Genomic DNA, 15,928 nt, shown 5'->3' on the forward strand with positions numbered 1-15,928 from the left:
CATGGTAACTTAGATGAAAAGATCTTCATGAAACAGCCTATGGGATTCACTGATAGTAACTGCCTTGACCATGTGTGCTTGTTGCATAAGTCATTGTATGGGCTTAAACAAGCTCCTAGACAATGGTATAAAAGGTTTGACACCTCCATTACCAGTATATGATTCAAAAGAAGTGAATATGATAGTTGTTTTTACTATGACTTGAATGCTGGTATGCTTGTGTATTTACTTCTTTATGTGGATGATATGCTATTGATTAGTAAATCAAAAAACAGGATAAATGATTTAAAGTCTAGGCTGGACTCTGAGTTTGATATGAAGGACCTAGGAAGTGCTAAAAATCCTAGGGATAGTTATTGACAGAAAAAGAGAGGACTGTGAACTAAAACTTCAGCAATCCTCCTACCTACTGAAACTGGTATCCATATTTGGAATGTCTGATTCCAAGTTAGTGTCCATGCCCTTAGCCAGCCATTTTACGCTTAGCAAGGCTCAGTGTCCTAAGTCTAAAACTGAATTAAATAGAATGGAAAAGGTACCTTATGCTAATGTGATAGGATCAGTCATGTACGCCATGATTAGCACCAGGCTTGACCTATCCTATGCTATTTCCATACTTAGTCGTTTTATGTCCAATCCAAGTATAGAACACTGGTCAACATTGAAATGGTTATTGAAATATATTAATAGTACAATATATGTTGGGTTGAAATATAAGAAAAGAGGAGCTTCACTTGATCTTGTGGGATATGTAGATTCAGATTTTGCAGGAGACAGGGATACAAGAAAGTCTACCACCTCATACTACTTCACATTGGGAGGAAACTACATAAGTTGGAAGTCACAGCTTCAACCTCTCGTTGCCCTCTTCTCCACTGAAGCTGAATACACTGCTGTGGTAGATGTATTCAAAGAAGCATTATGGCTTAAGAGGATTCTATCTGAGGTAGAGTTGATTGATGGAGAGATAACAATTTTTTCTGACAGCCAGAGTGCAATCCACCTAAGTAGGAATCCTGTCTACCATGAAAGGACGAAGCATATGGATGTAAGGTTCCATTTTGTAAGGGGTTTAGTGGCTTAAGGAATCATAGATCTGAAGAAGATATCAACAGAGGGCAATCCAGCTAACATGGGCACAAAGGTAGTAATTGTCAAAAAGTTCAAACATTGTTTGAACTTGCTGTTTATAAAATAAGCAGCAAACTATAGAGCTGAGAAGGGTTCTTGGGAGGTAGTTGCACTAAGGAGACTTGAACCGAGCAGTGTGGTTGTTTTTGAGCTTCAAGGTGAAGAATGTTAATGTGAAGCCCAAAACGGTGTTGTTGAACATTAAGTTCAATGCTGTTGTTTTAAGGAACTGACTCAAGATGAGATCCTGACCATTGAAAGCTCTCTCTATTAGGTTTGTTGTGAATCTTTTATTGACTGTAATCTTGAGCGATTGGTTGTAATAATTAGTTGAGGGTTGAGTTTCCTTCAAGTCTTGAGAATCTGGGTTTAGTATTCTCTTAGGAAAGGTTACGGTTTTAGTCTCGAAAGATTGTTACAGATTGGGTGTCAATCTTGTTTGTATTGGTGTAAAAACTTGATCTCTAGTGCAGTGAGCCCCAAGTTTACTAGAGCTCAATGTGGATGTAGTTTATCCTATATTGGGTAAGTGAACCACAATAAAATTTCGTGTTCTTGTGTTCTTGATTTCTATTTTCAGTTTGATTGTGGTTGTGTGTGTGGAATTGTGGTTTGTTATGTTTAGTGATTCTGCAGATTAACTCAACAATTTTCTTCAATGGTAAGCAATTCTTCTCACAGAAAATCCTTCATCGATTCCTCGATAAAAATGGCCAGACTTAACAGCTTTCAAGGCCTAGACTTTGCTTGGTAATATCCACACACAAGCTTTGATATGTTCAATACGGGTGTTCTATTTCAAGAGTGGAAAGTTGCTATTGATTTAGAGGGAACAAACTCCAGTTGGTCGCCATTGATCTTGACGGCAAAGTTTGGATATTCACCAACGATCTCTTCATCAGCAAGTTACCCGATAAAGGCGATACAACAACATTTGAATTGGGTCCATGTTGTGGCTAGTGACTACATTAAACCTCTCTGGAGTAACTTATGGGCGGTCAAGCAACTCTGAGTAATCAAAGCAATTTCGTTGGTATGGATTATGGTATAAGAGAATGGATAGAGGGAGGATTATCAGCTAATAAATTGGTTTTGGGTTTGTCCTTCTATGGCTATGCGTGGACGCTTGAGAACCCTATGGACAATGAAATTAATAAACCAGTTCAAGGTTTAACCTATGGGGAAATCAACAATTACATTGAGCGAAAGGGCCCTGGTGTTCATGTTAGATACAACTCAAATTATATGGTAAATAACAATTTGGATTGGTTTTGATGATGTTGAGGCTGTTAGAGCTAAAGTTTCTTATGCCAAGGAGAAGAAACTACTTGGCTACTTTGTGTGGCAAGTTTCCTATTATGTGAATTGGGTGCTTTCTAAAACTGCAGGTAATTAGCAATCAATTACTATCTCTTCTATTCATTTGAATCAAGATCTTCATCTGATCTGAAGTTAACATATTGATAGGTTTATTTTATTATTATTATTATTTTTTTCCCCTAACTGGAATGGATATAAATGATTTTTCAATTCTGGAGATAATAAAATTGGACAAAATAATAAGAGGCATTTGTTGATAATCCTTTTGTCTACAGCAGCTGCTGCAATATTTTACTGCTGTAAGAGAAATCTCAAAACTAAAAGGTAAGTTTCGCAGTATTATAGATTACTGTTTCATTTGAAACTATTTTCAAGAATATTTTTAATTATTTGCTTTTAAAAAAATTAACACCTATTTATTATTTTTATATAAAGAGCGGTACATGTAGTGGTCTTATAGAATTGTATTTTATTTTATTTTAAGCATGATATATAAAATATCATTAACATAAAAAAAAAAAAATTAAATAAAAAAACTCTTTAATATAAAAATCCAATCAGACGTATAATTAATACGAGATTATTCATTATAATTAAAACAATAATATTTCATATCCAATTTACTTAATTGAGAAATAATATTATACAACAACATATCAATAATAGTTAATGTCAACTAATGACATATTTAATGCTCCGTAATGTTATTATGTATTTCTAAATCATTCTAAAACATTATAAATACCTAACTTAAGATAATCAATTGAAAGCTATCATATATAGGAACTCCTTGAAAATTAATTTCAAACCAATTAATGCAATTGCTAAAATAATTTATTTTGTCAAATATTTGTTGCCATTTCATGTTGAAGTAATCAAGTCAATAAACAGTCTTTTGAAATCCAAACTTTCTATCTATCAATCTATTTGCATAGATTCGATAAACTTTAAAAACTATGTAAGTTTTGAAATTTATTTATATGATTCAACAGATTTGATTTTCTCATTCGAACTTAAAACAAAAAACATATATTTAAATAGAAAAAGATGACATACATATAATATGAAAATTACAATTCAACAATGGAATCGTGGGAGATAATAAATAACAAAGTAGTAGTGGGAGGTCATCCATATTTCTGCAAGATAGAACCTTGTTCTTCGCCGGTAAGGATTCACGTCCAGGATTGTAACAATTGCTAAAAGGACAATTATGTAGGTCACCAAGGAACTTGTATAGATGACATCCATGTCGACAAAATCACGATCTATCTTCTTTGGTAATTGTTGAAGCCGTTGGTGTCAATGATGGTGATTGTATAGTGTTGCAACTTTTGTTCAAAGGCAATTCACAAAGAAATGGATTTCCTTGTAACTACTTTCTTCAAAGATTGCAAATTACTAGATAAGTTATTGTATGTCACATTGAATCTAGATAACTTATATATCTCTTTTAGCTTAGAAATAAAAAAGAAAGATGAATCCCAAACATTAATGTGAAGATCCTTTCTTTGTAAGAGTAGGATATTTCTTGACAAGTTGTTTGATGTGATTAAGACCAAAACAAGATGGTAAACTCGATTCTGAAAGATTACGTAAAAGATGTTCAATATGGGGGGAGTTAAATGATATTTTATCGGGTCTATATTGTATATTTTGGAAACTATGAAGGGCTTACAATTACAATATTTCCCAAATCTACAACGTAAGTCATTCAACAGTACCCGCCTCTTCCCCAATTTTGAAATCCCTAACACCAGTTTATTTCATTTCGATTTTATTGCATCGCCTAGATTCCTTTTCTTCCAAGTCGTCGCCGAGCTCTTTTGCCGTTGTCTCCTTTCCTTTCTTTTAGGTCTTCAGCGTCCAAAGGTCGGACTTGGAATCGAAAAGCTTCAGATGCTGTTATTGTTCACAAAGGAAGCGGCTCTTCTTGTTGAAGGTTCGTTTTCTAATCATAAGAGTCTAGTGGAAGCAGTGAAAAAAGTTATGTTGTAATTTTCACAATGTCTCGGGTTCATTTCTGGAGCCACAACATTTTGTTGCTGCTGAAGCTTGTGGAGGCGATCAAAGAAGCTGGAAATGTGTTTAAGGTACGATTGTTATGTGTTGGTTATCGATACCTGTTCTTGACCTAATAGTTAGCCGTGGAACTTTGATTATAATAGAAGCAATTAACATATTCTACGCCATTGAAATTGTATTGCTTCTAAATAAGAATATAATATATTCTGATCCGAATTCAATCCCATTGTTTTTGAATAATCATGTGAAAATTTGATAAAAATTTTGATGTCAATGAATGATGTTCTTAATAATTTATAATTAATTTGCTACACTAGTTTTGTTTCTCTATTTTTTTATAATGAATAATTAACCTAGATTTTTTTATATGCACTTATGGTGCTCTTAAAAGATGTTCTGTAGAATTTATTTGTTAGATAAATAATGATGCAATGTTTTTAGAATTTGTAACCTGTTGCTGCTGTAGGATTTATTTGTTTTGTTTTGTTTATCATGCTTTTGTGCTAAAGTTTTCTATGCCTTTAACTCATTGTAGGATTGATGCTTTTATGAGAAGTGACTAGAATCATTGTGCTCGTAAACTTCTTTCCGTGTATTTAGAAGGTGAGTCTTTTGATGTGCTTACACTTGATTTTTTTTCTCTTTTCTAATTGCATCAGCTTATCTTAAGTTACTCTGGATGAGTTTTTTGAATTGGATTAGCTTATCTTAATTAATCTGGATGGGATGATTTTTTTAAGTTTTTGAATTGGATTGTTTCTCTTACTGTAGCATTTGGGTGTACAAATTCATGTTTTTTTTTTTTTTTTTTTTTCCCCTGTTACGTATGGTGAAAAAATATTTGGTATCATGTACTTCAAATATTAATTAAGATTTTTTACCCGTTCAGTTTAGGATTACATCTGACTAACATGATGCCTTCATCTTTTGCTTTGTTACATAGGACAAAATTCTAGTTTGAGTTGTTTCTTCAGTTTTAAGTATCTTGAGAGCGCTGTTAGGGGTCAGTTTGTAATTGAGCTCTTCTTCTATGCTGAGTAGTAGAAAAATAAATTAGAAACTATAGATTATGATACATAAGACAACATTATGGCGAGTGCTCTAGTTTTGCTTATTTTGAGATAACTCTTAAGGACTCAAGAGTTTAGTTTGTATGGTAGCCTTCTTCTATGGTGAGTGGTAAAAAAGAGGTGAGATACTAATTAAATTTGTAATAACAGCAGTAGCATTCCAAATGAATTAGAAAAACATTTGTGGCTAGATTGTTATTGGTAAATTTCAAAGTTAAGAGCAATAGTTTGATATATTTTAAGCATAGGAAATTTGCAAATCTAATGTTATCAGGTGCTTTCATTATTTTTTGTTTTTAGTTTAGTTTTAACTAGAAGGTCTTTATAGTAATTCTCACTTGTTATAATGCATTTAGGTGTGTACTCCATATTATTATTTTTCATTCAGCGGGAAATATATAAAGATTAATATAATTTTGTGGAATTTGAAGCTTTTGTCTCTTCCTAAATTTCCTATACATGTGATCGGCTGCATTGGTGGTTGTGATGAAACACTTAGCTAGTTAATAGAAATCTATGGACTGGTTCCCGCATTCCAGGTATGTATTTTCAAGTATGTAAATTTATCTGCATTAATTACTTGACCTTTTAATATCTGATAAATTTGATTACATAAGAGTCATACCTTTGAAAGTCCTTACTGGTGAAATCCTTGGTGAAAAAGAAAGAAAAATTGAAACAACATTACACTGAATTTGTCTTCATTTGTTTAAAGGGGAGGTTGTGAGTCTTACCTGTATTTTCTTCTTCTGTGGTTGCATATTTCTACAATTTGGTTTGGGTTTGTTAACTGCTTAACCTGGAAAAGGTTCAGTTTGTATATCATATCAATTTTGGCATGCTTAAAGTTAAAGGTAATTCTAGTTGCCAAATTTTATTTTCTGGACATCAAAGAAGAGTTTGATTTAATGCTTGATTTTGGCTTTAATTATTCCAAATTTGACATTAAAAGTATATTGCTTTTTTCCTCAGATGCCAAATATTTTTATGTCCGTAAGTGGTGTATTTTTAAATATATTTTAGTTTTGAAGGTTTACCTTATTTTTGGAAGTGCAACAATTGGGCCCTTTGATCCTTATGCTCATGTGAAGTGTAGTGTGTGCCAGGGCACCAATGATGATAGTCTATTTTACTGTACCTGAAGGTGATTGGTTTTGCCATGACTGTGATATTTTCAGGGCTAAAAATAACAATGCTGAAATAGATACTGATGGTGATGATCAAATTTATGAACCCGCAACAAAGTCCCTTTTGCCTAATGATGCATGAGCAACTTGGCTTCTTGTTCCAATTTCAATTCTGAACCAGCTTCAAGATTGGCAAGTGAAACACTTGGTTAGTTTTCTCTCTTGTTTTTGTAATCAATTGTGTTTTTCTTTAAATCCAAGTTATTACATACACATTATTAAAATCAACTTGGTTTGAAATAAGCATGGCAGAGGTTGCATGGAGCTTCATTGTAGAGAGTTGGGGTGCTTTGCTTTTCCAAGAAAGAAAGCTATTCAAATGTGAGTATCTATTTGAAGTAATGTTTTATTTGAGAATAAGCCAAGATGATTCCAGTAGTACAGACGTGGATTCAAATCCTTGCATGAATTTATACTCCATCATTGTTTGATATTCGAATATTATGTAACAAAGAGCAATAAATTGATCATTAACGTTATTAGAAATAATAAATTCCTGTTGATTGATCAAAGTTTTGAACCCATACAAGGCACACACAAAAACAAACATTCTATGCTATTTATAGTAGGTATAGATCAAGTTTGCTATTGACTTGGGGGTTTTTTTCCTTCCTCAACAAACACCTATGTTCAAGCTACCATGCCTCTCAATCAACTTTTCTATTAATTTCTGGTCTTCTTAATTTGTTTGAGCTTTGAAGAGTTGCTCTCTTATAACAGAGCTGCCCATCAATTTCTGCCCATTGTTTTTCGATTGACCAGCTTGATCACATAAGCAATTATTCCTTAAATCGGCCAATGATTTTTGCATGTGAATGTGTGTTGTTTCCGGGAAATTGACTCTAGGGAATTTTAATTTGATTAAATTATAATGTGTTTTTGCATTCTTCAATTCTAAAAGCCATAAAATGGTGTGTTTCAAGTTTTGAAATATTAGGAAATTTTAAGAATGATTATTAGAAACTATGCTTAGAGGCATTAAAGTGTTTGAAATCCAAAATTTACTGATGCAACAGTACTTCTGCTTATGACTGTTTTAAATCCTTTCAAACACTTAAATTATGAACTCAAAGAAGCAAATTATTCTCATCAATAGTTGGCGAATTTGGTCAAATTCAACCAAAAGCAAAATTACACTTGAGTGTAAAATAAAATGCACTGAAAGTTGTTTGTGAAGAATACATATAAAGATATTATATCTAAGTGGAAGCAAGAGATGCCGATAGTTTTATCAAACAGAATAGGCATTGTCTTGGGAAGATTTTTCAATTATATGACCATCTTAAGAATTGCTTAGTGAGATGTTCAAAACAAAATAATGTCCTTCATCATGTGTAACTTTAAAATTGTAAATAGTTTTGTAGTCAATTTTGTGGCTATGATATGCGGTAAATTAACCGCATGATTCTAGCTTCATTGAGAACATTGGAAAAGAAAAGTACATATAAGAAGTGTACATATAATTAAACTACATACTTTGAAGACATAATGGCTTGGGGAGATGGTCTACAACAAAATAGTAGCTTGAGGTTGTCCACGTCTTGACATGATAAAACCATGCACGTCGCCAACAAGGATTTATGTACAAAATTGTAGCAATTCCTAAGAGCACAATTATGTAGGAAACAGTAAAACTGATATAGAAGATTTCCACGTCAATGGAATTGTTATCTTCATTATTTTCAGTTGAAGGTGTTGGCATTGGTGGTGATGAACCATTTGCATCACATTTAGGAAGTGGTGGTCCACAAAGATGAGGATTCCCCTCATAACTACTTTCTCCAAAAGTTCCAAATTGATTAATCATCTTAGGAGTCTTGCCAGATAAGTTATTGTGTGCCACACTAAAGAAGGACAAAGTATATATTCCTACCAATTGGGGAGGAATTTTCCCATTCAAGTTGTTGTAGGAAAGGTCTAAGCTTTCAATATTTTGAAGGTGTGAAAATGTCATTGGAATTGATCCCGTCAAATTGTTGTGAGATAAATTCAGTGCATGAATCCCAGTAAGGTTTCCAATTTGATAAGGAATGCTTATTACAAGAAAGATCAATTCCAGACATGTAGGTAAGAATTCTTCCTTGGTAGAAGTAGGATTTGTGAATTCTACAGTTTCATCTTTTCCCATCGGCGGCCCAACTTTAGGAGTTATAATTGACGAATCTGTAATAGCATGATCACCATCTTCTCCATCAAATGCAGTGAATTTAAAGCAAAAAGGAATTTGACCAATAAAATGGTTGTTGGAAAGATCTATCAGGCGTAGCTGATTTAGCTCACACAATTGAGTTGGCACTTCACCTTCAAAACTATTATTCTTTAAGATAAGGTAGTTTAAGGAAGATAAAGTATTGATCCAGTGCGGAATATTACCGTACAAGTGATTAAAGCCAAGGTCTAATGAAACTAGAGTAGAGCCATAAAAAGGAAAATCGTCAAGTGGTCCTTGTAACATATTTGTGGACAAGTGAACTTCCTTGATAGATATAAAACTTGAACAAGATGGTATACTCCCAGAGATACTATTATTTGAAAGGTCCAAAATTTCAAGATATCTAATTTGACAAATCTCATTTGGAATTGGACCTTCCAGATGATTATTTGGCATTATAATATCTTGTAATGCTGATAGATTCCCTAGCCATCTGGGGATACTACCATTGAGATGATTGTCACTCAAATATAATCCTCCCAATAAAGAGGAAGTAGACAAGATTTCTGGGATATTTCCAATGAAGTTATTATCATCCAACTGTAACCTCATCAAGTTTGTCAAGTTAAATTTTTTGGAGAATATAGGACCTTCCAAACTGTTGTTTGATAACACAAGCAATTTTAGTGAAACGCAACCTACGACTAAGTGCTCAGGTATTTCACCAGATAACTGATTGTTTGACAGATCCAAAATTTGCAATGAGCTCATATCTCCAAAAGAAGAGGGAATGCTACCATTCAAAGAATTTTTGGAAATGTTTAGAGATGCTAGCCTTGGCAAATATACCCCAACTTCTATAGGAATTTGGCCATTGAAGGAATTGATGGAGATATCTAATGTTGTCAAATTCATGTGAGAATGTACTGGCAATAAAAAAGGCCCAGAAAGAGAATTATTTGATAGATGAAGTGTTTCCAATTTTGTATTGTTCTCTATCAACCAATTTGGGAATTCTCCACTCAATTTGATGTGTGAGAGATCAACTTTATGCAAATCGTATTGATAATAAAGAAATCTCGGAAATGTTGCACCATATCTATAAGTGTAACCAGACAAAGTGATGAAATTTAATTGGAATTTTGGGCTCAAAGAATGTGGCATTTTTTCTGTATTCATTTGGTTATTTTCACTGTTGAATTCTTTGAGTTTTGATAGGTTGTAGAGTGGTGTGAGTGAAATTGGGATTTGGAGGAGATTGTTTGAAATTTCGAGGACTCTAATAGATGTCAAATTGGCAAAGCACGGAGGCGTAAAGCATTATTGTCAATATATAATTCTTCTAGATGCACCATCTCACACAAACCTGAAATAAAATATTTCCTTGAATTATCAAAATATAAATGGTAGGTGTTGTCTAGTATCAATTCTCTCACTTTTTAATACCACTTCACCTAAAAAATGCAAGTGATTTTTGCAATAAATCATAAAATTTGTATTAAGAATCATTAAAAAAATGTATTAAGAGTCATTAAAAAAAAAAGTCAATCAGATCTATGAAATTCTTGTTTTATGAGTTTCTAGTTAACGATTAGTTAACTTTGAGCAGTAGGAGAGAAAAAGACGGGAGAGCAAATCACTAACCTTGATCATGTAATGTGCCATTGAGTCCACAATCCTGCAACGATAACTTCTTAAGAGTAGCTATTGGTCTAATGATTTGACGAAAGCTATTGTTGAACGTAGTTCCGTCCACAATTAAACTTTCTAAATTCTTGAAATTAATAGGACCTCCACATATCAACATGAATTTTTGCAGATATTCATGAGCAAAAATGTTGCAAAAATTAAAATTATGAAACTATTCATATTAAAAACCATATTAACTTTTCTACATATTTTTGTTGATCACTAAATGTTTTTGTTATTCTGAAGGATTAAATGGGGTAGACTTGAATAATAAAGTTCCACTTAGAATTTGGTATGGCAAAGATTTAGATTATCGGGCTAGGTAAATGCTTACTCTCTTAAAATATAAAATATTTTCCAAAAAGAAAAAAAACATTAAGCTCAATTGCACGTTCTGCTTAATATTTTTGTAGAATGCTAAATATTAAATGAGGTGGACTTAAATACTAAAATGAATTCAATCCAATCCATTCCAAAAGAGGAAAGTTACTACTCAATTAAAATTTAAATATTTGATCTCATTTTTAGAATATTGTAATAAAAGAAAAATTCATTTTCATTTTTTCAACATCTAACTTGAATATAAATTTTCTATATATACAAAAATTTCATTGATATCCAATTAAGCATTGAGAAGAATAAGAGGTGTTTGATCCACAAATTGAAAACAAATTTTAATATCTAGGATTAAGTTTAAACATTATCTTATATATGAATTAATGCAAATGAAACTAATATTGAATTAACCTTGATTATGTGAGATGTCATTGAGTTCACAATTGAACATTGACAAATGTTTGAGTGAAGTACAGGTTGCAACAGTTTGTAGAAAACCTATATGGAGCTTTGACCCATCCAAGTTCAATTCTTCCAAGGTGGTCAAATTGTGCAACTCTGTTAAAACAAATTCAAATGATGCTAGGTAATTAACCGACAAATTATCAATAATTTTGTCTTAACATCATAACTTTAACTTATTTCTTATCCCGAGTAGCCATTGTTCGAGTAAAACTATTCAATGAAAGGTCAAGTATCTTCAAGGATGAGAATGATCTCAATGTTTACTGTAGAAAAACACTTGCATCAATGGGTTCAAATTCAATAACACCCCTTGTACTTAGCGAAAGGACATTTAACTTCTTCAAGCCTCTATATTCTATAAGTTAAAAAACTGAATTATAATTAACAATCTTCAACGTAATACAAGGAATGGATTTTACATAGGAATTTATTGTTTATTGAAGTTTCGTTCATTTAATAAATAAGATTATATATTGTTTCTAAAACTTAGTTCTCATATTTTGCAAATTAAGGAAAATAAAAAATATATATATTTTTTTTTACTAGATACAGTATAAAGATTTATGAAACACAATTGTTTCTTTTATAAAAAGAATTAGTATTAACCTCAAGAATTGTGTTATGCGTCTTAAAAAAAAAAAAAAAAAAAATGATAACCTTAAAAACACACAAATGGGTTTAATAGTTTCTATTAATTAACTTTAGTCTTTCTTTCATAAAAAATAATTCTATTCGAATTTAAAAAATAAAAAAATTTGTTCCTTAGACAGTTTGAAAATCAAAATTCAAAAATTTTCTTTTTATCTTTAAAATCAAATGCACTTGACAATTTTAACTTGGAAATGTAGGGTAAAAAAAAAAAGATTTTCTGTGTACTATAGAAAATTACAAAACACAATTCTTGAGTTAATTTTCTTTTTTTATTTTAAAGATAATACTAATATTCCAACTATACCCTACAACATTTAATATTTCAATAATATGAAAACTGTTTTCAAATACCCAATAGAATAAAATTTTGATTTTTTATTTTTATTTTAGAAAATGATAAAATAAAAATAATTTTACACAGCTGTTATGTGCATCACTTAGTATAACAGTCTCAAATATTGTCTTTGTATTAAAAAATAAAGTCATTAAAAATTATTAGTTAAGTTTAATTATGAGCCTGTGGTGATGGAATGAATTGAATACCTTTGGAGTTGACAAATTTGTCAATCATATTCTCATCCATGTAGAGCTTCTCTAAGTTTTTCAAGGATTGTAATCCTGGGAAAAAATTAAACAAATTTAATTAAAAACTCCCTAAGAAGACATGAGGAATTTTATCAAACTTACATTGAGTATCAACAGTTCCGTTCAATCCAATATCTTGTAAATACAAAGATTTTAATGAAGAGAGACCACTCAAAGATGATAATATGCTATTGTTGAGGTTGTTAAAACTTAAATCAATTAACTCCAAGTTACTCAAACCTGCAAATAGTCAAACAATTTTACAAGATTAAATAGTTTCATATATTTAATTTAAAAATTCCAATTATATTGTGAAAATAAAAATTGAAATTATGAGAATGAGGAGCTTGCTAATTACCTTGAATATTATACTACAAACAAATCTAAAAATCTTTTTATTATATTTGATAATTAAATATATTAAAAGAGTATTTACTCCGGTAGAGTCAATGGCCACTAGTGCCAGTAGTCATTTCTGACAACCGTCAACCCATGGCTGGTGACTTGCAACCGTCATAGAGTGATTCCGGAGACAATACTAACATCAGAGCAACGCTCTTGTAACAATCTACACATATAGATTACTCTCACCGAAAAAATATTTCACAATTTCACAAGATTAAACAGTTTCATATTTAATTTAAAATGTCCAATTATATTGTAAATTCAAAAAAAAAAAAAATAGTTGAAAAATAGTTCCAATGACCATCACTAGAGTGATTCTGGAGACAACACGAACATTAGAACGACGCTCTTGTAACGATCTACACATCTAGATTACGCCCCACCAAAAAAAAAAAAAAAATGTAGCGTTTGGCCACAAGAAGAGGATAGAGAAATGGCGACCCTTAGCTTCTGCTCCTCTTACCGCCAAAAGATAATTTATTGCTAATTATTCTTACAATCAACGATAGATCGTTTTGCGAGCAACATTCTGGTATCGACAGTGTCATTAATTTTTTTTTTTTTTACTTTTTGTATTTATATATTAAGATAATTATGTCTATATTTTCTATTAAATTCATAATATTAATTTATAATTAATGTTTAAATAAAGTAATTAATACTTGCCTTAATAATTATTAGGCAATTAATGAAATGATTCCTAAAATAAAGTAGTTTAATACTAGAACCATAATTATATAATAACATAATAGCTATATATAATTAGATTAATAAATATAAGGATAAATTAGTAAATACAAATATAAAAAAATTTATTTGGATATCATTAAACAATAAAAATAAAACAAAACTCATGTCTGAAATTATTAAGACCAATTTAGTGGGACCAAACTCTATTAAGTAAAAACAACTTCAGTTTTTCTTTCTTTGGAGCATTCTCTATTTTACAATTTAAAAACCTACAAATAAATTTTTGTTAAGTAATAACTTTTTTAAAAAAAAAATAAAAAAATTGAACTCAAGAATTATATTTTGGAAATTTTAAAACAAAATTTATAGAACACAAGAAAATTTTTTGCCCTTCATTTTTTAGTTAATAATGCCAAAATCCATTTAATTTAATATTTCATTAACATGAAAAAATAATTTTTCATTTTAATTTTAAAATCAATATTATAAAAATATTTTTACTAAACTATTTTTATATATGTATCCTAATTAAATATTCTTACTTAAATAAATAAAATACTTAATTGGTCAATCTCATTATAGCTCATGTGCAACTCCTTCAAGTTTTTCAAGGAATGTAACCCTAGGAAAAGATTAAACAATTTCACAAGATTAAACTCTTTCATATACATAATTTGAAAGTTCAATTACTAGAAATTCATAAAAAATGATTGAAATTAAGAGAATGAGAAGATAATTTATTACCTTCAATTGTAACTGATGAAATATGGAATGCTGAGAATATCCATGCTGGAATCAAGCAGTGATTGATTTAATTGGTTGTAATATTTTGTAATTAAGAATTTATTGTTTTTCCTTTCCTTATTGTATTCAAAGCCACTGTATAAATTGGCCAATGTACATTACAGAAGACAATATACAAAATACAATTTTCTCTCTTTTGCTTGATATTCTTTGGCTCTCATTTCTGCCCTCTTTATCAAGCTTTCTTGTAGGCATTCTTCGGCAGTCTTCTGTCCCTTTTGCCACCTTCAATCTCAAATTCGGACATGGTATCAGAGCAAACCTTTGCTTCCACAACAATCCTCTCCAAACCATTGTTTTCCTAAACCTGCAAAACAAGCATCAGAATTAGTTTTTTTTTTTTTTTTCATCACAAATGGACCCAACCACAATACCAGACTCAGCATCCATAGCCACAAATGAAGGCCCACACAACCAAATTCCACTAGGCCCAAACACCCACACTGGTCCAAATCCTCCACCAGGCCCAAACACCCATACTGATCCAAATCCTCCACTAGAGCCCAACCAACAACCCGGATCCAGTTTTCAACCTGGCCCATTCCCATTCGGGTTTATGGGTCAAAGCCCTAACCTGATAGGTCAAAATCCCTACTCGGTTTTCCAAATTCTTCCAGCCACCACCGGCCGACCGGAACCTGAGGATGCCCTTTTCTCGCCGGTTTTCGATGGATCGGAACTGGTACTCGTCAAACAGCCGTTGACCGGATCTCAAAACTACGCCACTTGGGCCAGAGATTTTCGGTGTGCTCTGGTAACATAAAACAAAGAAGGGTTCATCGATGGAACCCTTCTCCAACCCACTGAACAGCATCTAATCCATCACTGGATTCTATGCAACACCCTTGTTCGTGCCTGGATCAGCAACTCCCTGACCCAGGAGATTGCTGCCGGCTTGCCATAGACAGAAAACGCTTATGAGATGTGGACGAACATCCGTGAGATGTAAGGCCAACTCGATTTAGCAAAGCTTTTCACTTTGCGTAAAAACCTCCTGGAAATCAAACAACACAATCTTCCAGTCACGGTTTATTTCAATCGCCTTTCAGTGATTTGGAATGAGCTCGATGCTATTGAAGAACCAATTGAAGGGCCATCTGCAATTCTTCACCAGATCAGACACTTGAAAGACCAAAACAGGTTAATACAATTTTTACTTGGTTTAAATGACAGTTTTCTGGCTTTTCGAACGTAGATATTGGCTACGTCTCCTGTGTCATCTCTTCGGCGCACCTATCAACTGGCCGTCCAAGACAAAAGCTAGAGATCGACTTCGTCTGACTCCCAATCCAGAACTGAAGCGGCTGCCTTCTCTGTCCATTCCCAACGGCGGCAGAATGAAACGAACACTGGACATGACAAAGGGAGGCTAGGGCATAATGCTGGTGAAAACAATAATTTATATGGGGGAATCAATG

At 32.1% G+C, this 15,928-nt stretch overlaps 1 protein-coding gene and 1 long non-coding RNA gene across 2 annotated transcripts; one reads left to right on the plus strand and one right to left on the minus strand.

Moving 5' to 3' along the window:
- The first annotated feature begins 4,155 nt into the window (after positions 1–4,155).
- On the plus strand, positions 4,156–7,226 carry LOC116133012. The gene is made up of 5 exons (XR_004128483.1): positions 4,156–4,544; positions 5,012–5,079; positions 5,978–6,085; positions 6,725–6,881; positions 6,978–7,226. It is a non-coding gene; the product is annotated as an uncharacterized LOC116133012 (long non-coding RNA).
- A 975-nt stretch (positions 7,227–8,201) lies between these two features.
- On the minus strand, positions 8,202–9,800 carry LOC116132866 (receptor-like protein 1). Its single transcript, XM_031418551.1, has one exon. It carries the CDS (start codon positions 9,798–9,800, stop codon positions 8,202–8,204), a length of 1,599 nt encoding a protein of 532 aa, XP_031274411.1.
- Between the last annotated feature and the right edge of the window lie 6,128 nt (positions 9,801–15,928).

This window comes from Pistacia vera, unplaced genomic scaffold, assembly GCF_008641045.1.
Source record: "Pistacia vera cultivar Batoury unplaced genomic scaffold, PisVer_v2 Contig1075, whole genome shotgun sequence".
Classification (NCBI taxonomy): Eukaryota; Viridiplantae; Streptophyta; class Magnoliopsida; order Sapindales; family Anacardiaceae; genus Pistacia; species Pistacia vera.